A 25958-nucleotide genomic window follows, 5' to 3' on the forward strand; every position below is an offset into this window, starting at 1 on the left:
AAAAGATTATGTACAGTACAACCTGATAAGTTAGTAAATTACATTGGTAAGTAACTGCAGAAGGTTTCTTAATTACAAAGAAAACATTAAATTAAGGTTCTAAACCTAAATTAGATTTTGTTTTACCACCAAACAGTCGGTTTAACCAACAAACTATAAAAAGGACCACATTTTCTGGTCACATTAAATTCAAAAGATTTTTGAAATATTAAAAATTATAACGTTGACATCTACGGAAGAGGATTAGGGCCATGTGAAAAAAATTTGAGTTCTGAGTTGAAAGGTCCAATGTGTGGGAATTTCTCCCATCTAGCATTGAGAGATCATATATCAACTCTCTCGCACCTCGCAGTTCAAAGTACGTATTACAGCTACGGTAGCCTTCACGCTTCAAAAAGCCAGTCTCTTGCTCTTTTCAATATCCTCTCTTTTTCTGGCCGAAGAACAGGCAACACAGATTTTGATAATGAACTAAACACATTACACACTAGACCTTTAAAGTCGGAATTCAGAGTAAAAAGTCAGAATTCGAGGAATCTGGCGTTTTTCTGAGAATTCTGACTTTAAACTCAGAACTCAAATACATTTTTCACGTGGCCCTAATCCTCTTCCGTAGACATCATACATATGCCAAAGGAAATACATTTGATATTGAAACTGTGCGCACATGTAAACAATCAGACAGACATGGTGTCGTTTCATCGGGTGCTTCCCCACCACTTTCTGAACTTGTTGAACATTTAAAAGAACAACATAACTCAAATTGAAAATTAAACTCTTCACTTCAGAACACCAGTTCATCAAAATGCAGCAGGAACTCTCCTCACACAGCTGAGCTGCCGTCATGGCCTAGAATGTGGCTGATGTTGTGGGCAGGACGATTGGGCTGCTTGCCAGAGTCGGCAGCCGAGGTGTTGGAGAGAGACAGCAGGGGTGACATTGGCATGGCCGAACCGTCAGTGGGCATGCCTGTGGCGATCTCGGGGAACAGGGAGGTGAGGCTGAAGTTGGATATGTGAGGGGTGATTCCAGATGAGTTGGCAATGGGCATAGGGGGCATATCTGGAAGCAAGGGGAAGCTGGCCTGGCCAAAACCCACAGGGCGAGGCGGTGAGAGGATGGAGCCAAAGCGGTTATTGAGTGGAGGAGCGCTGCCCTTGTCGGCACTAGGGCTGGTAAACATTTGGTTGGGAAAGTACTGGAGGGTGACATCGCTGGGAAGGCTGGGGTGAGCAGCTGGAGAATAGGAAGGGTAGAAGGAGGGTAAAGTGTTCTGGGGCTCCACAGGCAGAAGGGACGGTGTACGGGAGGTGTTGGGCTGGCTGACTGGAGGGATGAATGTGGAGTTAGCATTGATGGGAGGAGGATTCATCCCTCCCTCTGGAATAAAGGGGAAACCAAAGTTTTGTGTTAGGTGTTGGTCAGGAATCAGGTTGTTGTCACTAGGAACCTGAGCACTATCTGCCATAAAGCGAACAATAGTGCTGCGTCGTGCCTCTCCTCCAGACTGTGGTCTACCCAGCAGCACCCCTCCTCCAGAGGGCAGAGGCAGGTGGCCCTCAGGCTCAAAGGGGTTGCTCTGTCTCAGAGTACCTGATCGAGGCCGGTCACCAGGTCTCAGCTTGGTGGGCTGAGGATCTCGGGCGATGTGGCGGGAGTGCTGGCTAACAGCAGTGGGTGGTCTGGAGGGGGCAGAGGAGCGGCCTGGCTCAGAGCTGCTGTGTGGGGTTGGAGGGTGTGGGAGACCTGTGCGCACACCTGGGCCTCCATGCATATTACTGCTGACCTGAGAAATATGGCCCTTGTTGCCCTCTCCAATCCGCATAGCTGGGGCCTTCTGTGTCTGGGGCACACTGGGGCTGGAGGCCTTGGCCTGTATGTCTCCCGAAGAGCTTCCAGGCACACAGCTGTACTCCATGCTGACTGGGGGACAGCACTGCATTGCTCGCTGGTGGTTGCTCTGCTCAGGAAGGTGGGGGGAAAGGAGGCTTTGCATGAAACTCTGGTGACAACCTTCTTGCTCCCGGGGGAGGCCAACTTGTACTCCCTGTGAGCCGGGATGAGCTGCACTGTAGCGGTTCCTGCCATCTGCTGGAGGGCCAACACCCATCCTGAATCCGCCCTGCTGCTGCCCCTGAGGGCCCCTCTGGGAGGATGGCACTGACTTAGGGGTCATGTCACTCCCACGAGACACCTGAACATCAAAACCACCGAGTTGATGTGCTCCTCCTCCCATGACCTTGAATGGCGGACACTCTGAGACCCGCTGAACATCAGTGGATCCCGGATGGTCAGAGGGCAGGCGGTTCTGTGGGTTGTGTGCAATGTTGGCCTTCCCTCGTGATGTGTCCAGGTAACCGCGGAGGTCTGGCTGCTCCTGTGTGGCACCGCGGCCAGGCTGAAGGTGGAGACCCATGCGCTGCTGCTGTTCACCACTGGTGGAACTTTTACCGATGAGTGCCTCTGCAGAGTAGCTGGAAACGCGGTGACGTTCCTGCCGTGATGGAGCACAGGCCAGGTCAGACGAACGGGACACGGGATTGCTGGGAGGAGGGATGAGCTGCTGCTCCAGAGTCCGAGTGATCATCATCCTCTGCATAGCGTTATGGTCTTGACCAGGCTGAGGGAGAGAAAAAGTCAAAATGTTTCAAACAAAAGTCTTACTAATTTAAAATCTTATTAATCAATGTAATCAATCTTCATCAACATTTTTTCCTGACAGTTCCCAGACATTTATAGATAAACAGTATAATTCTCTCTTTTTTTTTTTTTTTTTTTTTTTTTTTTTTTTACAACTGGCAAGATATTACAATAATTGTTTTTCACTTTAAATAACTTCACAATCTTGAATTTTCATTCCTCTCTCTTAACTGCGGCTATTGGGGCAGGGCTGCTTTTTCACTGCGAGGCCGAGGACAGAAAAAAGCTCCCAGGCAAGCATTTTGTTTTTAGGATTCTTTTTGCTGTGGCAGTGTAAATGTGGTCTGCTGCGGTGGTTTGCTACAACTACATCTTTGTAATTTACCAACCAGTTCCAAAAAACACCAGCATAACAGTTTAACTTTCTTTTTTTTTTAAGATAATTTTGTTGGGCATTTTGGGCCTTTATTTTGACAGAACAGCTGAAGACATGAAAGTGGGAGGGAGAGGGGGAATGACATGCAGCAAAGGGCCGCGGGTCGGAGTTGAACCCGCGGCCCTCTGCGTCGAGGAGTAAACCTCTGTATATGGGCGCCTGCTCTACCTGAACCACAACTGAGCTATCCAAGCACCCATAACAGTTTTAAATAAGTTTACCCATTTGACTGCGCTGACAGATATCTCACACATGATGTAGTGACTATTGGTGTTGTTCTTAAATCATGTAATCATAATTAATACCTAAAGTAATTAGAAATGGCCCTTACAAGTTCCTAGTATTTTGTTGTTGTTTGTACTGCAATTAAGTTGTGAACAACCGATTTTTGATATGGTTTAAACGGTAAATAAAAATCAATTCAGAACTTTGCCGATAAGTTGGTTCCACAATTAATTGTTTATCAAATAATATCACTTAAAAGGCCGGTTAAATAAAAAATATACAGAGACAAGATCAACCTAGATACCACAAGTGGCACTGTACTTCGATTCCAATCTTATTAAATCTGACACCGTCACATTATGTACCTTGAGGTGCTCCTGCTGAGCCAGATGGCTGCTGTGGTGGGCCCTGGATCCTGCTGCCTGGGCTTCACAGCTCTTCTCCTGGTGTCTAAAGTGCTGCTGCTGCTGCTGCTGCTGCTGGATCTGCTGCTGTAGATGTTGCTGGTGTCTGGAGTGAGAGCTCTGCTGCTGCTGTAACTGCTGCTGCTGCTGCTGTTGTTGTTGGTGTTGTTGATGCTGCGCCTGTGGCTGCTGTTGATGGGTTTGCTGTTGGTGCTGTTGGGGATGAGACTGTTGGTGTTGTGTTGGCTGTTGATGCTGTTGTGATTGTTGGTGCGACTGTTGTTGATGCTGCTGTGTGTGCTGTTGATGCTGTGTCTGTTGTTGTTGATGCGAGTGCTGCTGCTGCTGAACTCCAGACTTCTCCAAGTGGTGCTGCTTCTGTTGCAGGCCAGCAGAGGAACCAGTTTGACTGCCTCTGACAAGCCCCCGCTTCTTCTGCACATGCTGCTGCTGCTGCTGCTGCTGCTGCTGCTCCTGCTGCTGCTGCTGAAGCGCCCTCTGGTGTAGTGAGTGGCGCTGTGCAGGGTCAGGCTGTGTCAGATGGTGTTGCAAATGATACAGATGGTGTCTCTGCTGCTCTTGCTGCTGCTGTTTCATGTAAATGTTTCCTCCCAGGTGCTGACCAGGCTGGGTTGCAGCATGCTGTGAATGACCCTGGGGCAGATGAAGCACACCTGGCTGGTTCTGCTCAGGGGGTCCCTGAGGAGGGCAGTGGCCATCCGTGGGCCGAACTATCGGGCTCATGAAAGAGTTTGTGGAGAAGAGGGGGCCTCCACTTTCTGAATTAATCCTTGTCATGACAGCTGAGGACGCGGGGGGCAGCTGTCCCACCATCATCTGGCTGTGGTCTGGTGCTTTCACGTCCATATGGCTAACAGTGGTAGCTGATGGAGGGCAAGGCTTGGGCCGTTTTCCAGTGTTTAGCATCACCTCCTCCTGGGCCTGCCGCTTGGAGATGATCTTCACTTGTCGCTCACCTACACCAACTCCAGCCTGAGCCCTCATTAAAGCAGTCTTTAAGGGGGTGTACTCATTCATTTGGGCTGCACCTGAGCAGGGTGAGAGGGCATTGTTTGGGGGTTGGGATATGTGGGCTGAGGTCCCTACAGGTGAGGGAACTGAGCCTTGTTGGCCAACAAGACTGGGAGAGCCAGGGTAGGGTTGCTGACTGGAGCTGGGCCTGATCAGATTGTTGACGCTGAGGCTAGCCACAGTGCCACTCTGGGATGAGCTCTGAGACTGGACCTGGGTCAGAGACTGGGAGTATGACATGTTTTGTGGATGTCTGCTTCCATTGGGCCCCTCCCCAGCATGTCCTCTGACAGATACCTGGACAGTGGGTTTAACTGTTACTGTGTCCATGGGTTTAGTCACTTTTGCCTGCTGTCCGGTTGCGCCCCTTTCTTTACTGCTGGACACTGCTGGGGTTTTTGGGGGCTCCCATGCTGCTGCAGTGGGGTTTGTTGAACCAGTGTTAACAGTGCAGCTTCCACTGCGCCTTCCTGGACTGTCCTGTTCTAGCATGGCCAAGGCCAGCATTTCTGCTTGCTCCGAGGTGAATGTATAGGTTCCAAAGGAGCCAGATGACGCACCAATAGTGTGGCCCTGGGGAAGCATGGATGCCACAGAGAACCCTCTGCCTCCCCCTGCCCCTGAAGACATGGGAGAATCTGTCTGTCTGCTAGATGTCATAGGGTGCTCTATAGTTTGATCGTCAAGGTTAGTGTACACCTGTTGAGATAGGGCAGAATCCTTTCTATAAGGAGTGCCAGAAGTCGCTGCCACTAAGCCATCTTTATCTGCTGATGTGGAGGGTCTCTCTACCTGAGCTTCCCTGTCTCTTCTAGAGGGCTGGGCTGGTTTGACTTCAGCAGGATGGCAGGGGGAGAGGTTGGGCATATTCACATCAGTCTGCTGTGTTGGAGCACTACTGGTTGTGACCCTTTTCCTAAACTCTGAACTTGTTGTAGGGGCTGTGATAGAGCTGTGTGATGCAGAAAAAGTTGCGGCAGGTGATGAGAGTGCTACAGTTGTGTACACCAAGGGTGATGTGGTGGGCTGAGACTGAGGTTTATTACAGGGCAGAGGATCTTGGGTATTAGATACCTGGGGACGACATAGTGAAGTTGGTTGTGTCGCCTGATGTAAAGATACTGGTGCAGTTGCTGGGATACTGCTGGTGCAGACTGGTGTCAGACATGCAGTAGAAACAGTGGTGGAGGTGTACAGAGTCTCAGAGTCTGCAGAGCCGACCAGAGATTTGCTCTGTTTCGAAACAGCAGTGGTGGCAGCAGCAGCTGACTTACTCTGTGTTGTGCTAGTTCCTGCACTGGTGGCTGGCTGTTTAACCTCTGGAACTGAGAGTTTGGTTACAGTTGAGTTGTTGCCAGAAACTACAGCTGGTTTACTTCCAATGGCCACAGCTGCACTAACTGTTGGCTTGACCGATGTGGCGTTGACCGTTGGAACTGAAATTGCCATACCACTAGTGTTAGTATGACTGAATACAACATCAGTCTGAGTTGCACTGACAGTGCTTTTGCTCTGTGGATGGGACTGAGTAAATACAGGTGACTCACTAGATGAACTACACACAATCATCATCTGAGTATTTTGTGTAGAAGTGACATTCCCTACAGCTACACTACAATCTGTAGTTGTGACAGCTGTGGTACAAGTGGGGGGAATGTCTGTGACCTTTACAGTCGAGGACTGTAAAACTTGACATACTGAACTTTGAACCGTCTCTCCTGCAGCAACCACTGGCTTGGCTGAAACAGCAACAGGAGTCGGTGCCTGACTAAGCTCTTTTTTCTTGGTTGGTTTAGTCCTTTTAGCTGTTGCCCTCTTTGTATTTAAAGTTGTGCGAAGCCTCTTTCCTGGAGGTGTAGAGGCATTAACCATCAGCCCTGATTTGACTGGGTTCAAACAAGGGACCTGCAGCTGCCGGGCAGGTAGAGCAAGTGTGGTGCCAGGGACGGATGCTGGAGCAGGAGGCTGCTTCTGCTGGACTACTGATGATGGAGCAGCTGGAGGCTGACCATTGTTCTGGCTAGAAATGGTAAGTGGAAGGCCCTGAGAGATGCTCTGATTGAGACTGCTGAGTGCACCTAAACTGTTGAGGGCCACGTTAGTAGTTGGTTCTTCAGTGGTGGTGGGCTGGACCAGCTGGAGTGTACTCTGGCCAGCCTGGGAGCTGGATTTGTCAGAGGTCTTCATGGGCTGCAAGGCAAACACCTGGCCGTTCACAGTGATAGTCTGTGGGGTTGGAGGAACAGGTGGGGAAGAGGAGGCCTGAGTGACCTGAAGGGGATGGTTCATATGAGGCTGAACAGGGCGTGGGAGAATGTGCACCAGTTGCTTTCCCCCAACACTATGTAAGGAAGTAGCAGATGTTGAACTGCTGGCTGTTGGTACTTGAGTAGACACAACCGGTACTGCAGTGGGCACAGCAGCAGGCACCATGCCAACCTGAGGATTCTGAGGGGCAGGTGCAACCTGATTGGGTGCCTGGATGATTACAATATGCTGACACGGTGTCTGATTGGATATTTCTTCCCTTACAACTGACTGGGTTGGGCAAGAACTGGCCTGCTGCAGGATGACCACACTTGGGTTGTTGGTGTTCTGTGGTGCTGTTACGCCTGAGGCTGTCCCTCCAGTTGTGTTGACCTGCAGCACCTGCATGGTCTGAAGGAGGGGCAGCACAGTGGCCTGTGGCGGGGGCACCAGGGCTGGCTGAGCAATGGGCTGAGGCTGAGATATGAGGGCTGTCGGTGGATGTGAAACCAATGATGCTGGTTGAAGTACAGCAGACTGGGGCTGCGATGGCACGACTGCAGGGTGGGCCACCACACTTGGTTGGGGTACTATGGCTGAATGGGAGAGAACAGCACACTGTGGTTGGGGGGCTAGAACAGGCTGAGGCTGTGCCTGGTTCAGAATTGCGGGCCGTAGCTGGGTTGCTCTCTGAAATGGCTGCGCTTGAATGTGGGCTGTAATGGGTGCTTGCTGTACAGGCACGTGTGGTTGCATTTGTATTTGAATGGGCTGAACAGAGGGTTTGTTGCCCATTGGGCACAGAGTCACCTGCTGGACAGCCTGGGTGGTACTGATGACCTCTGGGGTGGGGAGACTCTGACAGACTGGCTGCACTGTGTTCCCTGCCATCTGCAGCGTTGTCCAGGTAGTCTGTGTGCTCCCTGCAGCCCCAGCCCTAAGAAGGGCTTGGCTGTTGGGGATAGAAGTGTAACTTACAGTCCTAATAGCAGGGTCCTGTGTGACCCAAGAGCAAACCTCTGATACTGCTGCTCTGGATGTGGCTATAGCCTGGGTAAGTGTGGTGAGATTGGACATGGGCTGAGCAGGGCTTTCAGTGGAGAGCTGTGAGGCTGAGGTGGCTGCTATGGTGAGGGTCTGGACTGGGGCGGCAGGCTGCGGTTGTTGGGACAGGGCTGTGGTGGCTGCAGGGATCTGGAGGGTGATGTAAGACACAGAGGGTGGCAGACTGGTGGCTGCAGTCGGTGTCTCGACCACACGCTGCTCTATCATTCTCAGGCCAGGTGTAGACTGGATGGGTGTGGCGGTCGACCCAGGGAGAAGTGCAGGGGTGGATGAGGAGGTATTAACTTGCAGCACTGCTCCATTAACCCTCAACCTAGCATTGGCTTTAGAAGGCTGAAGAATTAATGTTTCAGAAGGTTGTTTCGCTGGGCTACTCTCCTTCCCTGCTGGGCACATCACATTGCCATTGGAATAGACGATGATCCCCTTTGGGAGTTGGTGAGTGGGGGTCACCTTTGCCACTTTGGCGCAATGCTGTTTGCCCTTCCAGTGAACTGTGGGGTCTTCTAGAATGTTAATATCATGGGCTTTGAGGAGCTCGATGTAGTGAGCACTCTCCCTCCTCAGCTCCTCCATCTGACGCCGTAGCCGACGGATCTCCTCCGCTGCACAGAGACCAAGCACACATATAATCAACCAAGTGTACTTAGTCTTACTGTACGATTCCAAGTGCACAAAATGTATAGTCACATTTTCATAATTTCAACTATGAGAAAATCAAGGTGTGCACTACTGCAAAAAACATGCGTGAGGTAAATTTTACCTTGGACTTTATCACCTCCTTCCAGAAGCAATGTATCATTTTGTTTCTTCAGTTCAGTGATGTAGCGAACGGCCTGGTCCAAGATCATGATCTTACTCTATAGATGATCAAATAAAGGTTTAATATTAAAACAACACAACAGCAGTTAACTGGCCTGTACAAACACTAATTTGACCATAACATGTTACTGAGAAGGCAAAACAATAATGCTAGCTTGTCTCTTACCTGTTTCAGTGCCTGGGAACAGGGCAGAAGATTACCAATGCGGTTAATCCCAGCATTAATCTTCTCTTTTCTGTGTCTCTCAACTATATAGAGAAGAGACTAAACTTTAATGTCCAGTGACATTTATAGTTACCACCAAGTAAAGAAACCCTCCACAATAAATATATGTTAACTATTAAACAGCAAGGTTTGAAAAGAAGCATAACAGGAGATATTATTTCACCTGCATTGTGTGATTCTTTGTTTTTCTTCTTTCTGCAAAATACACATACATTACAACTATGTACATATTGTGCCTCTATTGATAATTTGGTAACAACAATAAAGAGCAGATATCTCAATCATCCTTACTTGGGTTTACGACCGGGTGTCTGAGATTCAGTCATCTCTGGCATTATGTCCTTACAGTTATAAGGTACCAGTCAACAAATTAACAGCTGGACCTTAAATCCCTTCCGTGCCCATCCTGCAATGAACACATAAAACATCCGGACAGACTATGCATTTTAAATAAGTATAATGACACGACGAACACCAAAGAGAGAAACATTCAGATGCAATTATCCAGCGGTTATGTTGTAATATAATTTGGTACAGCAATAGATATCAAATCAAAAGACATTGCTAAGATAGACTGAGCTTCTACAACTAGATGCTAACCTAGCTTTACAGCTAACCTAAACTCATTTACATGCACATTACAGCATAATTACAACACGTTTAACGAATTGCACTCACAGCTGTGAGTCCTGGTTTACGTTGTTGACATCAAGTGATTTTCAGATTATTATCCGGCCTGTCACTTAACCAACAAAAAGCTAACGTTATCAGCCTGAACAATTACCTATTCAACTAGCTTTCTGCTAGCTAGCTGGCTAATAGCTAGCTTACTTTACCGTTACGGACATAATTATTAAGCAAATTAATGGCGGATTTTTTCGTGTCCCTGGTGATAAAAGGCTGCTAATGGATGGTAGTTTCCACTAACCTCTAGCCTCGGCATTTTTGGGGACTATCTGTCGCTGCAAGTACTTTGAGATTGGAGGCTAACTGTTGGTTAGCAGAGCATTAAACTCAACTCATTACTCAAAACAATCTAGATACACCTAGCTTGTGCAGAAAGGGGAGGGCTCTGGGGTAGCTGACAGCCAATAGTATTCCAGATGTGGAGGTTTCAGCCAATCACGACGTATAAAAGGGCATCCAGGGACGAATGCACCTAGACATGTACGCTGTACATTTTTCTATGCAGTAAGTGTTTTTAAATTAATTTTCAATTATAATTCTATGCATTTAGCTATAATTCACCATGTTAATGAAACAGAATAATACAATTAACACATTTACTGCAAATAGTAATCCTTTATTTAGACGTTAAAAAGTCTTACAATATAGAGCTCCAGAAAAGATAAAATTCTTCAAAGAAAGGAAAAAACATGCTTATACTACAGTAGAGAGGACACAACTCTCGCATGCAGAGGGGACAGAGCTTCCTCTGGGTAAAACACAGTTGAAGAGACCATACCAAAACTTTAGCTGAACTTCCAAACCTAAGGGTGTTTAACAGAACCTGAGGCAGGTAGTTAGAAAAGACCAATTCTGAAAGGTGTTTAGTAAGGTAAGATGTCTCAAAACACTTTCATGTGTTTAGAGACACACATCCTCCCACACCTTCATTATACTACTGAAAATAATGCCCATATCCAATCCCAAACAGCCAATCTTGTTATTCAAACATCCCACAAGATGATGTGGTGTGCCTTTCTCAGAAACCCAATCAATACAATATTTTGTTATTACTTTCATTCTTTAATGTTTTCACTATTAGTAGTAAACCCAGGAGAACCTCTGAACCATTTGCCATTTTAATGTAAAAAAACAAACAAAAAAAAAACAGTTGAAGGGTAATTAAATTAACAGGCTGGAAAATAAAGTTATTCAGAAATAAGGAGTGGAGACCACGTTTTCCCACCACCTCAAAACAGTTCAGCTTCCTTTACATCAGAACCGAGGGGATGCATTTCTGCTTTTCCCCTCTGGACATGACATATCAACAAGCTGGTCAGACTTATTTCCCATAAATCCCAGGGTTCGGTGGTGAGGGAATAGAGTTGTGACCTTTCCATGTAACAACTCAAAGCATCATTCCAAGCTGACCAGCTTTGACTTGTGTGTTGTGTGTGTAAGTTATGGTCTTTCAAACACGTTTACAGCTTTAAACCAACGGTTTTCTTTTGCTCAACAGTATAGATATGTCCCCATTAGCCTTATAATCGCATAAAAACAACTCAAACACAAACCGTATGCTTTGCAATCACCACACCCTCCCCTAAGTCTAAAACTGTCTGAAGTTGGCAACTTTGTCAATTGGAGCACTTTTGGATACTGAGCTTTTTTGTCATTTTCAATTATCTGTATGAGGAGAGGGGAGCAATAAAATATGCAAAAATCAAAGGGGACTCCTTTGCAAAATAAATGCAGCTTTTTTTGTACTTTAAATTTGTTTTCTCTTTTTAGCGTCCTTTGAAGAAAGTGTTTAATGTGTCGACCCTGGGGCATTTGTCACAGTTCTGTTTCTGTAGAGGCGGGCACATCTGTGCCGTTACTCTGCCTTCTGAAGCTCTCCGGTGGGCGGTGCACATGGGCTGCGCAGACTCTTCTGCAACACATGGGCATCTGCGGGCTCTATCCTCTTGTAGTAATTCTTTTTTGTTTCGATGATCTCAAAGCCAAACTTCTGGTAAAAGTGAATGGCTGACTCATTGCTGATCTGCACATGACTGTGGAGAGGGAAAGACTAAATGTAGTTAGGGTTAGAACAGTTTGAAGAATTGCTCAAAAAGTAACAATGGAATGAATTGATGTGTTTGCACTACGGTGGAAAGACTCGATCAGTTTAAGTAAAAATATCTCATTAATTTATACTGTAAATATGTGTTTATAGAATCAGCCAAAGCTGCAATGACATCTCCTCATACAACTTCTGCAATTGGACACTTACAGGTAAATGTTGTCAAAAGTGCCGTCCTTCTCACAGATGTTTAGCACATGATTCAGCATCTTTGTACCTGGAGAAAAAGACATAGGCAAAGTTGGAAAAACAAAACACAAGATCACAAGGTGCACTGCAGCGTCTTTTAGAGATGCAGAACTCCTTACCAATTCCAAGTCTACGATAGGGTGCTAGACAGCCGAGCGTCATGATGTACAGTCTCTTCTGGTTCTGAGAGTGGTCCACTCTGCAGCACACAGCACCCACTGCAATGTCATTGAAGTATGCTGCAAAACAAAGCAGTAAGACTGAAACAGCACCAACAGACAGGAAATCCTTACTTTCTTCTAAAGTAATGATTGCTAGACAGGGAAATGTAAAGATTTTCATAACAACGTAATTTGATTAGGTCAATAATTGGCTGTGTATTTGAGTACTTTTTATACTTCATTTATGGAAACCAAGCCGTTAAAGAATGCTTTTCATCCATGGGAATATTAAATCCCTTACATAACACTGACCAAGGACTGAATCCTGCAAGTGATTTCACTTTCTAATCTTTCACTGTCACGAGAAATGCATTTGCTGCATGCTTTAAAAAAAATGTTTTGAAGTTATTAGGGAGCAAGTTACATGAGTGATGTTTCTTACCTAGCTTTGCAAGCTCTCCAACTTCCAGTACATCTTTGTAAAACTTGTCGTTGTAGCTGACAGGGAAGATGACCTGGTTCAGGCGTTTCAGCTGCTTAATGTTGTGGGGCGTAACATCCCCCAGCTCGATCCGGCTACTGGAACAAGAGCAAAACGGTCAAATTGCTGACAACAGGTACACTGTTATATTTAGGATAATTTGACTCAAATGCAATTGGTAACTTTGAGACTGAGATTGCTGAGTGCTTGACATCTTTTTCAAAACCAACAACTTGAATGCAGTTGCTTATTACTTAAATCAATCAACACAAATTAAGTAATTTTTGACTGCTGAACATCAAGCTGCATATGATCAGCAGGAGGATTGTTAATTTTATTTGTGAAGCTGCAGCCTCTAGCAAAAATTACTCCCTACGGTCCAATCAAATGACAACCAATCCAGATGTGGTGGAAGCCATGCCACAATGACGTACAAATGTCACACAGCACAATTGGATGTCACACACAGTATTTCCTTGCCAGACACAATCCACTGTTTCAACAAAACATAAATACCTAGTCAATAATTTTGATATTCTTGCCTTATATTTACTAAGAAATGGAACCTGCTAAAATCAAGAGTCCCGATAACCTGGGAATATGTGTTACAGTGATTTAGTAAGTAATCCAAACAACTCCAGCTCTTAAAGTTGAGGGGTTCACCGTGGTATTTATAGAATACTACACATCCAAAAAACAGCTGCTGGTCACGTGCTTAGTTTATCAAGATACAGTACCAGCAGCATCCGTCCAAACTTCAAACATCTGAACATTTGAACACATGCGTTAATCGCCCTGATGTTATCTATGAAACCACACCGTAGCCAAAAAAGTGTTACAACGTCGAGCATCACTTTGACATGTCAAGTTACACTGAGCAAGCTGGAACAGACTCTGAAGTGGATGTCGGGTGTAACGTTTTCACGGGGTTGACCAACATCTCAGTGTGCCAGTAACTTGTCTAGTCAATTTATTAACTGACTTGGCTACCTTACTGCAGCTGAAGTTCAGTTGAGCTAGTTGTCGACTTTATCGCGAACATACACATTACTTGAGATCTAGGTCTGTCTGTTAAAGCGGATTTACTGACTCAGCTTCCCAGTTAGCAGCTAGCTAGCTAGCTAGTTAGCTCCGTTTATTAGCGACCTAAACGAACCGACAAGTGGCTTAAGTTAACGGGAATATCCATGACAGAACTGTTTTGGTAACGGAGCTGTCGCTTGTAATTTTTGTCCTACACCTAAATAAAAGTAGCTTAGCAAGCTAGCTAGCCTAGCCGTCTCCTCCCCTTGTAGAAAAAAACAGACATGAAAAACTTTACTCTTGCTAAACTACTTATTCGTGACTCAGAAGCTTACACTCACCCTTTCATTGTAAACAGATAATATCCCTTATATTCGACGAGGCTGAACTTTAGAGTTGTTTTGGGTAAAAAAAGAGGGATTTTGACAGAGTTAGGGTCGGGGATGCTTCCCGTTTTACCCTCCACATGTAGCTAGCTAGTCGCGGTGGATGCAGTTAGCTTAGCCGCCGCACTCCTTCCACGACTGTGTGGAGACTGTCAACCCTGACCCCCGCATGCGCACAAGCACTTCTGAAAATTGTTTGCAGGATAGTGAACCCTGAGTTTTAGTCTTTCAGGATATACTGTGGCCGTCAATCAAGAGGTGAGCTTGGTTTAGGCTAGTTACATTAAATGTAATGCATCCATGGATACATTACATCATGTTAAAACAACCATATAGGATCATTTTGATAAAAAATTTTGATAAACGTTTTTGACGTCAAATTTGAAAAGAGAAGGTTAGATTTAGCTTGGCCAAGGTTGGGATTAAGATCTGCCAATCATAGCAAACGAGGCGGGATTTGCTAATACATCCGTGGGGATTTGTCATGGATGTATATCTTATTAACGGGATTTGTAGGAAACCCATAGACAGTATATAAAAAACTGAGAGGAAGCACAGCCTGTGAGACTAGATTCAGGGCAATGCATACCCTCTTAATGTATTCATGTACAACTGGTTTAACCAAAGATCCTAAAAACCGTCTCTGGTACAACTACATTTTGAAGCTGTTTCAGTAGTTTTGCTGTTTATTTATTTTTTAAAGGTAAATGCTTTTTGATACACTGTCACGAAAACAAAATTAAAAACATAAACATTGCCTTACATACATAACCAATAACCAGACATAGCGAGAAACAACACATATAACATCAATAAATACAATTCATGGATATAGAACATTTATTTCCTTTAACATCGCCACATTTTAGATTATGTTGTGTGTGTGTGTGTGTGTGTGTGTGTGTGTGTGTGTGTGTGTGTGTGTGTGTGTGTGTGTGTGTGTGTGTGTGAGAGAGTGAGAGAGAGAGAGAGAGAGAGAGAGAGAGAGAGAGAGAGAGATTTATTTCTGATTCTAATTCGTGATAACACCTCCATTTTGGCTCAAACGTTGCTGTAAAGATCTTCTGCACGTAAGAGATAGGCTCCTCGCTCAGAATTAGAATCAGTACTTTATTTATCCCCGGGGGTTACGTTACAGTTGCACCCATTCTTGAATAGAAATATATAGATAAATTAGAAGAAACATAGAAATAAGAAATAAGTATGTGAAATATGTACATTATACTACAATATATAACAACAATATATAGAAAAAATAGAAATTAGAAATACATAAAAAAATTTATATGTACGATACAACATCTCAATCAGGACCTATAATTAAGTGTGTTAAAATGTAAGAAAAGTATAATAAGAATATTAGTTGAAATGTACAATAAAAATGCTGTATTGATATATGAGTGTAAATTAAGTCTGTTCAGTCTAAAAAATATAATCTTAATTACAGCCTGCCAGCAGGTCCCATAGACTGTATGTAAAGAGCAGGACCACTTACTACATAATTTCTGTGTATACACTTTTACTGATGGTCTTATAAATTGATGGTATTTTGACTTAGGAAAAAAAATACTCAAATTTTATTTTTGCGCATGCTGTAGACGAAAATTCATCTGGAGAGATTGATCACCAACGTTCACCACGTATAAACTCTTTGCGGTAGTCCCGGGTGGCAAAATTACGAATCCCACTATGGCCACGCCAAGACCCGCCCTACGAAGCAGCTCGATTGGTTGGGGTTAGGCATTTCACCTCGAGTGGTTAAGGTTAGGGTTAGGGGATTGGTCAGGGGATAGGACCTGTACATGTAAGCATGGACGCCTGGCCAATAGTAGTGTGTGAACGCTATTGAAGGGCGGGTCTTGGCGTGGACATAGTGGGATTCGTAAAATCGAGGGCGGGTATATATTTCCATAGGATGGCAAAGGCATGTCCCGCCCTACTCTGCCTTTCTCTGCCTCTGATTGGCTTACCCTGATATTCTTACACTAACCCTAACCAATCCCACTCTTCTTGCCTAAATCTAACCAACCCAACCAGAGCAGGCAACGAGTAATAGCCAATCAGAGAGAGAGAGAGTAGGGTCGCGATATTACGAATCCCACTATGGCCACGTCAAGACCCGCCCTTCAATAGCGTTCACACACTACTATTGGCCAGGCGTCCATGCTTACATGTACAAGTCCTATCCCCTGACCAATCCCCTAACTCTAACCTTAACCACTCGAGGTGGGTGAAATGCCTAACCCCAACCAATCTAGCTGGTTCGTAGGGCGGGTCTTGGCGTGGCCATAGTGGGATTCGTAATTTTGCAGGTGGATCATGCCTTCGTCATACTAGGAATACAAATTTGGCGGATCCAAAATGGCGGCAGTTGCAGGGGCCCAGCAGTAAAACCGAGCAGCGAGTGAATGAAGTCAGCTGATCTCTGCCTGCTGTCACGCACCGCAGCAACCATCGTTTCTCTCTCTCAAGGAAAGACAGTAAACCACCACTTAACAACCATACGGTAACTATTATATTTTTCTTTAACTGTGTTCTCGATATTATAAACTGGCATTGGCTTTGCTGTGTGTTGATAATGTAATGTAGATAACCCGTTGCGCCAAAACGGTAGAGCCAGCAATTTTCAGCCAGGCCGAGCAGTCTTGCTATCGTTTTCATAACACCGAATAACAACCGAAGCTACCTGCCGTTGTTTTCAGTGCTAAATCAAAGTGGGATTGAGTAGAAATGACAGCCATACCTCAATGCAGGTATGATTTATCTGCCTGCATTGAGGCCAATTTCAAAGCATATACGTTATACCATGTAGCCTATAGGCCACTGTCATGCCATTTTATCTTGACTATTGTCATGTGGTTCTCCATTAAAACAATATAATTTAGCTGCGATCAGCTACCTGCATTTAAAGAGTTTGCAATTAACATCAGTGTGTCAGGATGTCTTGCGTGGTCATCTCACTTACATGTAACATTTCTGAGCCTATTTTGGCGCAGACACCAATACATACATCTTCTCAGGTTTGTTAACCCGCATTCCTTTAGAAAATACGGGTACAGTAAACTTGTCTCTGCCTGGTTACAAGCTATGTTTCACAGTTGACCATTACCAACGTTCTTCTCTGTCCATATCCATCACAAATTAGCCAACATAACATCTAATGGTCAGCAGTATAATAATAAAAGGTACGATTATCTTTAGCATGCCTATTTTCTATGGAGGACTGTAGTCAGGGGGAGAATTTCTCCAGCGTGTCCACACATAGTCATAATTTGTACTTCCCAGTTTTGCACCATTCTAGTTTTCCACTTCCTTAAAGAGACTCCTACAGACAGGCCAGCCAGTCATGTGCCAGGATCATATGATCAAGTGAGAGGTCTGTTGTTGTAGCCAGGATTTTTTTACAAGATAACGTGGCCTTAACTGCTTGTAAAGAGGCTTGTAACAAATATTGTGATATGGGCATACCAGATTTTTTAAAGGTTTACATATAGTTTGATTTGTAGTATTTTCAAGCATTATTCCAGCAGGTAGAGAATTGTCTGATCTTATTTTAATTAATCATCAGAACAATAGACCTTTCCCATTGTATGCTCCTATTTGGTGGCTCTTTAAAAACATCAGGTAGCATTGATAACGTCAATCTGTAAATATTTAAGGTGTGCTCAGTTTGTCTTTGAGATGGGAAACGCATAATTACCAATTGAAATCAAGCAAATGTTGTATGTTGTTGTTTTCTTCATAAAAATGATGTGCTGGAAGAACAGTGAAGCCTTTTTAGGTGTCATTCTTGTAATTCCTGCATTGACCCATTGGTGGAGCTGCTATTTTCCTGCACAGATGGGTTAAGCAGCCTAGCGTAAACAGGAAGATCTGTACATCAGTGGGAAGGACAAGAAAAGGGCATGGTTGTAGAGTACTGTATGTGTGATATGATTGTCAGTTAGACAATGAGAAATACCAAATATAAGTAGGATGAGCATGTTGACTGGATCTGCCTTGTGCGTGTGGTGCACACATTGTATTGCAGATTCTCTGTGATGTGTGCAGAGCATCTGCAGTCTGGGATGGGTTTATGTCACGACTGATGACAGCTTGTGTTTGTGTTACCCGTGCATGTAGCCAAAGTGAGTCAGGAGAGTATCTAGCACATATGGGATGTGAAAATGACATATCAGTAATATGAGACAGAAACATTGAATGCAAAGATGCACGTCTGGGAGACGTTTGTCAGCCTGTATAAAGGAGCATGATTACATACATGTACTGCCTGTCTGTACGCACGTGAAGGAAAAACCGAGGAAAGTGCTGCTCTGTGGAATTCCCCTCTAATGTTAGCCTAACGCTGTACTAGTGCACCTGAAGCGAGTGTAGCCAAGCAGGAGAAGGAGATGAGGGGGGATCGCCCAGATCAGGCACCGTAATGCTGAGAAATAAAAAGTTGGTAGGTGCCACTACCAAGGTACCAGAACGGTGCCACGCAAATATTTATCTGCCTTTTTATGATGAAAAAAATGTGTTTGGTGTTCTGAATCTGTTCAGATGAAAAACATGATGCAGAATGAAGAACTTTAGTTTTACATAAATGTTAATAACAGACTGTTTTATGTTTGATTTGGCATCAGGATTTAAAGTCGGAAAATGGGATGGACCCTGCTGCATACAGCGATTATCCTGTATGGCCAAATCTAGATTTCATTCTCTTCATATTAACCAGTTGGCTCAGTTCTTTAACCGATTGGTAGCACTGTGTAGACTTAGTTGAAATTAACTGTAACAGCAGTAATCAAAGCACTCTTACTCACAGTTGCTTTATGACTGCTAATACAATTTCTCAATAATTAAAATGTAGACCGAGGTTATTTTGTAAGTGACCATTACAGAGGAGAGGATGGCCTCTCCTTCAGTCCTCTGGTGAATTTTCCCCTTTCCTTCTCTGTTGCCTGATGTCTCCCTCACATTATTCCTGTCCCCTCTGCTCTCCTTCCAGTCAGACTAATAACCGGTGAAGATGGACATGTCCAAGCTGCCCAAGCTCAGGGATGAGGAGAGGGAGAGCGAGTTTGGATTCGTTCATGGAGTCTCTGGACCAGGTTGGCCACCACAAGCGCATCACTATCAAGCTCTTTCTCCACTTTGCTCTTATAAACCGAACATAATTACTACAGAAGCCTTTAAAACAGCTGCAGGCTCATCTTTACAACAATATTTGAGCTTAGACAGCAAGAAAAAAAAGACAGACTTGTTCTGCTACTGCTTTTTGGCTTCACGTGGTTTGATTGTTTAACTTCTATTCAGTCTGGTTGTTGACACTTGTTTGTTTGCATAGTGGTGACAGCTACGGCCATGGCAGGAGCAGCTATGTATGAGCTGGTTCGTGTTGGCCACAGTGAGCTGGTGGGAGAGATTATCAGGCTGGAGGGAGACATGGCCACCATCCAGGTCTACGAGGAGACATGTATCCTTTGGACCATTCCCTGCCTTTACTTGATGTCACAGCTTCGTATGGTCACATTGGATGGCTGCTCTAAGTGTTCAAAAAGTCAACATTTTATTTGAAGCCGTCAGGTTGAGTCAGTGAGGGGCCAAAAATGACACTAGAGGAAAATGTAAGTTTCATATACAGATATCTAATGGCTCTTTAAGGAATGAGACGGTACAAAATAGGAACATTTAATAGATAATATTTTGAATGCAATACAACAAAGATTCTTTTTATAAACCAAAGTATATAATGAAGCAAATATCTTTATTCTAAAGTGAGAAGGAAGAAGAAAAGGGGGAAAAAAAAATAAAATAAAAAATGATGATAACCCTAAGATAAGGTCAGCAATTTTTCTGTCCCACAAACTGGGAACAGGTAAACAAATAAATAGTAACCTGGTCTGATTTAAAGTAATTTTCAGACTGACTAAGGTTGCCGTCCCACACTTGAATGCATTGTAGAATATATGTGAAAGTTAACATTAGAAATAGTCCTACATTCCCGTCCAAACGTTTTTCCTGAGCTTGAATCCAGCCGGCGTGTCTGTTGGAGATCCTGTGCTGCGGACAGGAAAACCTCTCTCTGTGGAGTTGGGTCCAGGAATCATGGGGTCCATCTTTGATGGTATCCAGCGACCACTAAAGGACATCAATGACATCACACAAAGCATCTACATCCCCAGAGGTGTGAACATCGGAGCCCTAAACCGAGACCTCAAGTGGGAGTTCTCTCCCGGCAAGAGCCTGCGGGTGTGTGTCTGTGCAGACTTCAAACCTTCAGCTTGACATGTTTAAATGGTCAGTTGTATGTCAACTTCCCTTTCTTTTATTTTTTTTATTTTTCAATCACTGTTAGGTTGGCAGTCACATCACAGGAGGAGACATCTATGGCATGGTGTACGAGAACTCCCTTATCAAGCACAAAATCATGCTGCCTCCGAGAAACAGAGGCACTGTGACCTACGTGGCTCCACCTGGAAACTACGACGTCTCCGTGAGTTCACCACACCTCCAGCCACAGCTGTCCAGACTGTTAGATGTTGCTTTGTGTTGATGATGTGTGTGTCTGCGTCAGGACGTGGTGATGGAGCTGGAGTTTGAGGGGGTGAAGGAGAAGTTCACCATGGTGCAGGTGTGGCCTGTCCGACAAGTGCGACCCGTCACAGAGAAGCTGCAGGCCAATCACCCGCTGCTGACAGGACAGAGAGTGCTGGACGCCCTTTTCCCGTAAGTCTCACATCCTCCTTTTATTTTTTTTTTACCTTTTCACTCGAGACCTCCATCTGTACTCTCCTCTGTTCTCTGTGTGAAGATGTGTACAGGGAGGAACCACTGCCATCCCAGGAGCCTTCGGCTGTGGAAAGACTGTCATCTCTCAGTCCCTGTCCAAGTACTCCAACAGTGATGTCATTGTCTACGTAGGCTGCGGAGAGCGTGGTAACGAGATGTCAGAAGTACTGCGAGACTTCCCCGAGGTGGGTAGAGACAGCGGTGGCGTTGTATCCTAACTTGACTGGTGTTCAGAGTGACTGACAGTGTTGTCTGATCAACAGCTGACCATGGAGGTGGACGGGAAGACGGAGAGCATCATGAAGAGAACAGCTCTGGTGGCCAACACCTCCAACATGCCTGTAGCTGCCAGAGAAGCCTCCATTTACACAGGTATATACTCTTTGATCACTTATGTTAAAATAAAGAGTCTCATTCATGCTTGCATGTAGTCTCGCATTACGCGTTATCTGGCGAGTCCACATAGCATTCCGGGATGGGAGAAAAACGTGCTCTGGTTAATTGGCAAAAATGTTGAACGTCGTGGATATAGACTAGCTTGCATGTAGATTACCACACACGATGAATGCCTACTTACTCAGTTTGTTTCGGCAGGAATCACGCTGTCTGAGTACTTCAGAGACATGGGATACAACGTGAGCATGATGGCCGACTCAACCTCCCGTTGGGCCGAGGCTCTCAGGGAGATTTCTGGCCGTTTGGCGGAGATGCCTGCTGGTAAGTTTGGAGTCTTCTGGAGATATTAATAAGAGCTAAAAGCAGATGATTCAGGCTCCGGCATTTGGGTAATTCCAACTAATGCTGAAATGATTTATTGATAAGTTGATTGACTAATCAAAATTTGAAATTAAATGAAGCAAAAATGCCAAGTCTTCTTTCATGGTGAACTGAGTTTTATGGACTGTCAGACAAAACAAGTAATTTGAAGACGCCACAGAGGTCTCTGGGAAGAGTGGGAGGAATGACATGCAGCAAAGGGCCGCGTCGAGGAGTAAACCTCCATATATGGGCGCCCGCTAGGGCTGGGCAATATATCAATATTATATTGATATTGTGATATGAGACTAGATATCGTCTTAGATTTTGGAAATTGTAATATCGTAAATTGCTTAAGTGTTGTCTTTTCCTGGTTTTAAAGGCTGCATTACAATAAAGTGATGTACTTTTCTGTGTTACTAGACTGTTCTAGCTCTTCTATTAGTTTTACCTTTACCCACTTAGTCATTATATCTACATTACTGAAGATTATTTATCTTAAATCTCATTGTGAAGATATTTTGTTAAAACACCAATTGTCAACCCTATAATATCGGCACAATATCGACATTGAGGTATTAGGACAAGAATATCGCGATATCTGATTTTCTCCATATCGCCCAGCCCTAGCGCCCGCTCTACCAATTGAGCTATCCGGGCGCCCGAGTTGTTTTACATTTCTAATGCTTAAATTCCACTCTACAGTAGTTGGAGCTAGTGCCTTATCTTTTGTGTAGTCCTGTTTACCTAGTAGAAAGCATATAGCCTGTCACCTGTGTACAAAATGTATTTTCTGTATCTGCCCACAGACAGTGGTTATCCTGCCTACCTGGGCGCCCGTCTCGCCTCCTTCTATGAGCGTGCTGGAAGGGTGAAGTGTCTGGGCAACCCCGAGAGGGAGGGCAGCGTCAGTATTGTAGGAGCGTGAGTACAGCTTTATTCCACTAGATGGAGACATTACTCTGCACATCTTGTTAAATTAAACGGTTTGTTCCTTTTTCAGTGTATCGCCTCCTGGTGGTGACTTCTCTGACCCTGTCACTTCAGCCACCCTTGGTATTGTACAGGTAAATGATCAAATTCAGCTCCCAATGCCACTCCGATTAAGCTTTGTTTGTTAAAGGTGCTCAGTTCTTTATTTTATTATGCTGTGGTTGTTTCCTCTCTCAGGTGTTCTGGGGTCTGGATAAGAAGCTTGCTCAGAGGAAGCACTTTCCTTCAGTGAACTGGCTGATCAGCTACAGCAAATACACTCGTGCTCTTGATGAGTATTACGACAAACACTTCCCCGAGTTTGTGCCCCTACGTACCAAGGCCAAGGAGATCCTGCAGGAGGAGGAGGACCTGGCTGAGATTGTGCAGCTCGTTGGAAAGGTAATTCAGCATAAAGTCGGCAGCAGTGGTTTGATCTTTGGATGAACTCTCCTTTCCCTGTATGTAGCTTCAAAGTAGAGTGTGGATCAGGCTGCATTTTTCTGTCCGAGCCCGGCCCGTGTCCGACAGGAATTAATATATTTATGTCTGAGCCCGACCCGACACAGTTAAAATCTAATTTTTTTTTCTCATACTAATGACATGTTTGTTTGTGTGGAAAGCCCGCTTTTATTAAGCAACTGTAGGAAGGCATTCCGAAATGTCAACAGATGAGCGCATCAGCGCACATGGGGCAACAAGTGCACGTTAACACAGGCGCGCTCCTACATAATAAGCTGTTTTAAATTTAAAATGTTCAATGCATTATCGCGCTGATGTGTCTGAGCCTGACCCGAACCCGAACATAATTTCTAAATATCTGTCCGAACCCGGCCCAGCCCGCCGGATACCGCCGGGCTCGGTTTGGTTATCCATCCTCTACTTCAAAGTCAGACATGCATTGAAAGACATGCATACATATTTATTCCATATGTGCTTGCTTCAATGCATTTTTTTTATTTAAATTCTTTTTTTAACAGGCATCACTGGCAGAAACAGATAAAATCACCCTGGAGGTGGCCAAACTGATCAAAGACGACTTCCTGCAGCAGAACGGTTACACACCTTATGACAGGTAACGTCATACCCAAAATATCATACCCTCACTCGCTTTAATCAGTGAGTTCAAATAGATGTTGGACACCCTGGAGAGAAAGTGAGGTGAAACTCCACTGTGGCATGTTTTCTGTGCATGTAAATCTCACTGATAACTTATTGATTGTACTTTTCTCGTGTCCATCTCCTCAGGTTCTGTCCCTTCTATAAGACAGTGGGCATCCTCTCCAACATGATCTCTTTCTACGACATGGCAAGGCACGCAGTGGAGACCACAGCTCAGAGCGACAACAAGATCACTTGGTCCATGATCAAGGAGCACATGGGAGAAATCCTTTACAGGATCAGCTCAATGAAATTCAAGGTGTGTGTGTGTGTGTGTGTGTGTGTGTGTGTGTGTGTGTGTGTGTGTGTGTGTGTGTGTGTGTGTGTGTGTGTGTGTGTGTGTGTGTGTGTGTGTGTGTGTGTGTGTGTGTGTGTGTGTGTGTGTGTGTGTGTGTGTGTGTGTGTGTGTGTGTGTGTGTGTGTGTGTGTGTGTGTGTGTGTGTGTGTGTGTGTGTGTGTGTGTGTGTCGCCTCTGCCTTATGTGTTAATTTCGTGGTTCTCTGGTTAATTCTGAGTTCACAGACTAGCAAACGAAAACATATCTTATTTTTCACTTTTCACTTGTTGCTTTATTACTATGGAATAGTTTTCAAGCTCAAAGACTCAATCAAAAGAACGGGAAAATACTTTTTATATAAAGCATTCAAAATTCTGCAGAGGTAGAAAGGTGGAGAATCAAAGTCCTTTGATCAGCGTTTTTTGATTTGACTTTTGCGTTATCAACAATGCAGTATTCTTTTTGTAATGTGTGGCAGGAAGTCTGCTTTTACATCAGGTGAAGAGTCTCTTTGCTGATTCTTGACAGGATTATGTTGAGCTTGTTGATGTATTGTTTGCTGCAATACACTGAGGGCATTTAAGAGTTGAGACAATCACAATAAGAAAGTGGAAAGTTGAATTGCTCTAACTATACCTGATGCCAGGACCCCCACCCATCGGGTTTTCTTTTGTCATGTTTCAGACCTGGAAAAAAGGTAGCATAAAAAACATTGTTACAACAATAATGCAAACAGCATAAACAGACGCAGTATAGACTATATCCAGTTGAGATGAATAAACATTTTATCAACCAAAAGCTCTGACAATTTTGTCAGAACGTCTATACATTGTTCCAGCAGAAAAAGGGGCTGTGTATTTAAAAGAGCTATTTTTGGAATGACCTCTGGAGGACACAGTGAGGATGACGGCAATAGCTTAAGCACCACATACAAAGCACAGTGTCTGCCTAGGCCTCCTGTTTTCTGTTCACATTGTAAGACTGTTTCTAAATTTCTTTGTTGGCACAGGACCCGGTGAAGGAAGGCGAGGCTAAGATCAAGGCTGAATACGCTCAGCTGGTGGAGGACATGCAGAACGCCTTCCGTACATTGGAAGAATAGGCTCCCACCTCTCACGTTTGCAGTTTTCATCTGACCCCTCCACTGCAGAATCACATTCCACCTCCTCGTATCCCCAGAACCCGTGTGCTCCCCTGTGCTCCTTTTGTGAGTGATTGTGTGAGTGTGTGTTTGCGCAATTTCATGTGGAGGGAAAAGAGAAAGATGTACTGTATTCATTTATTTTTGTTGCCTCCATATCGGCGACTCTGGATCCTCTGCACGGTCGTTGAACGTTGGTGTGTGTGTGTGTGTGCGTGGATTTAATGTGTGTACGAAAGAGGGATCTCTTCCACCCATTTCTTCCTTTCTCTGTTTACATGATTTCTTTGTGTATCCGTGTTGCTCTTCCTGAAGAGGATTGTTCGGTTGATGTATTGTAATTCATAGACCATCTGTACAGAAGAGTATTGAATATAAATTTAATAAGATCAGTGTATTTATTGCCAGCATTTTGATGTGAAGGCTTTGTCGTTCTTTTCTTTTTGTTTTTATGGTTGTTTCCCGCTGTGCAGTGTCGTGTACTTTGCTGTGTGAATGTGTAAAGAGTTGACGCTCTGCTGTCCAATACGTTCATCATGTTACTCCCAAAGAATTAAAACATGGGGAAAAAGAACAACATTGTGTTTGTTTGTCTGTTTGACATCATAGTTTCTGATGATGCTGTCAGAGCTGCTGAACTGGTCTCTCTGCATGTCACTCATTCTCTCCTGCACCCTTTGTTTAGGATGCTTTATTTAAGTTTTTTTTTTATAAAGGTCAGAGCTTAACTTGGTGATTACAATTAATGA

The 25958-nt window shown here is 44.5% G+C and overlaps 3 protein-coding genes across 5 annotated transcripts; 1 reads left to right on the forward strand and 2 right to left on the reverse strand.

Moving 5' to 3' along the window:
- Positions 1 to 414: 414 nt before the first annotated feature.
- On the reverse strand, positions 415 to 10131 carry usf3 (upstream transcription factor family member 3). 2 transcript variants are annotated; one of them, XM_028569596.1, is made up of 7 exons: positions 10026 to 10131; positions 9389 to 9503; positions 9261 to 9292; positions 9038 to 9120; positions 8813 to 8909; positions 3667 to 8654; positions 415 to 2620 (listed from the first exon to the last, which is right to left on the reverse strand). In XM_028569596.1, the coding sequence occupies exons 2-7, from the start codon at positions 9430 to 9432 to the stop codon at positions 824 to 826; spliced, it is 7041 nt and encodes a 2346-aa protein (XP_028425397.1). In that variant the 5' UTR covers positions 9433 to 9503; positions 10026 to 10131; the 3' UTR covers positions 415 to 823. The 2 variants fall into 2 exon arrangements, with proteins under 2 accessions (XP_028425397.1, XP_028425398.1); XM_028569597.1 differs by having other exon boundaries at positions 9389 to 9534.
- Positions 10132 to 10384: 253 nt separating this feature from the next.
- naa50 (N-alpha-acetyltransferase 50, NatE catalytic subunit) lies at positions 10385 to 14341 on the reverse strand. 2 transcript variants are annotated; one of them, XM_028569244.1, is made up of 5 exons: positions 14084 to 14341; positions 12681 to 12814; positions 12197 to 12316; positions 12039 to 12105; positions 10385 to 11817 (listed from the first exon to the last, which is right to left on the reverse strand). In XM_028569244.1, exons 1-5 carry the CDS (start codon positions 14089 to 14091, stop codon positions 11640 to 11642), a joined length of 507 nt encoding a protein of 168 aa, XP_028425045.1. In that variant the 5' UTR covers positions 14092 to 14341; the 3' UTR covers positions 10385 to 11639. The 2 variants fall into 2 exon arrangements, with proteins under 2 accessions (XP_028425045.1, XP_028425044.1); XM_028569243.1 differs by having other exon boundaries at positions 12681 to 12817; positions 14084 to 14340.
- A 2074-nt stretch (positions 14342 to 16415) lies between these two features.
- atp6v1ab (ATPase H+ transporting V1 subunit Ab) lies at positions 16416 to 25783 on the forward strand. Its single transcript, XM_028569732.1, has 15 exons — positions 16416 to 16634; positions 19119 to 19221; positions 19458 to 19586; positions 20148 to 20362; positions 20469 to 20606; positions 20688 to 20839; positions 20925 to 21087; positions 21166 to 21274; positions 21497 to 21619; positions 22468 to 22582; positions 22662 to 22725; positions 22829 to 23032; positions 23611 to 23705; positions 23879 to 24050; positions 25078 to 25783. The coding sequence occupies exons 2-15, from the start codon at positions 19140 to 19142 to the stop codon at positions 25168 to 25170; spliced, it is 1854 nt and encodes a 617-aa protein (XP_028425533.1). The 5' UTR covers positions 16416 to 16634; positions 19119 to 19139; the 3' UTR covers positions 25171 to 25783.
- The last annotated feature ends 175 nt before the right edge of the window (positions 25784 to 25958 follow it).

The sequence above is a fragment of the Perca flavescens genome, chromosome 22, assembly GCF_004354835.1.
Source record: "Perca flavescens isolate YP-PL-M2 chromosome 22, PFLA_1.0, whole genome shotgun sequence".
In the NCBI taxonomy this organism is placed as follows: domain Eukaryota; kingdom Metazoa; phylum Chordata; class Actinopteri; order Perciformes; family Percidae; genus Perca; species Perca flavescens.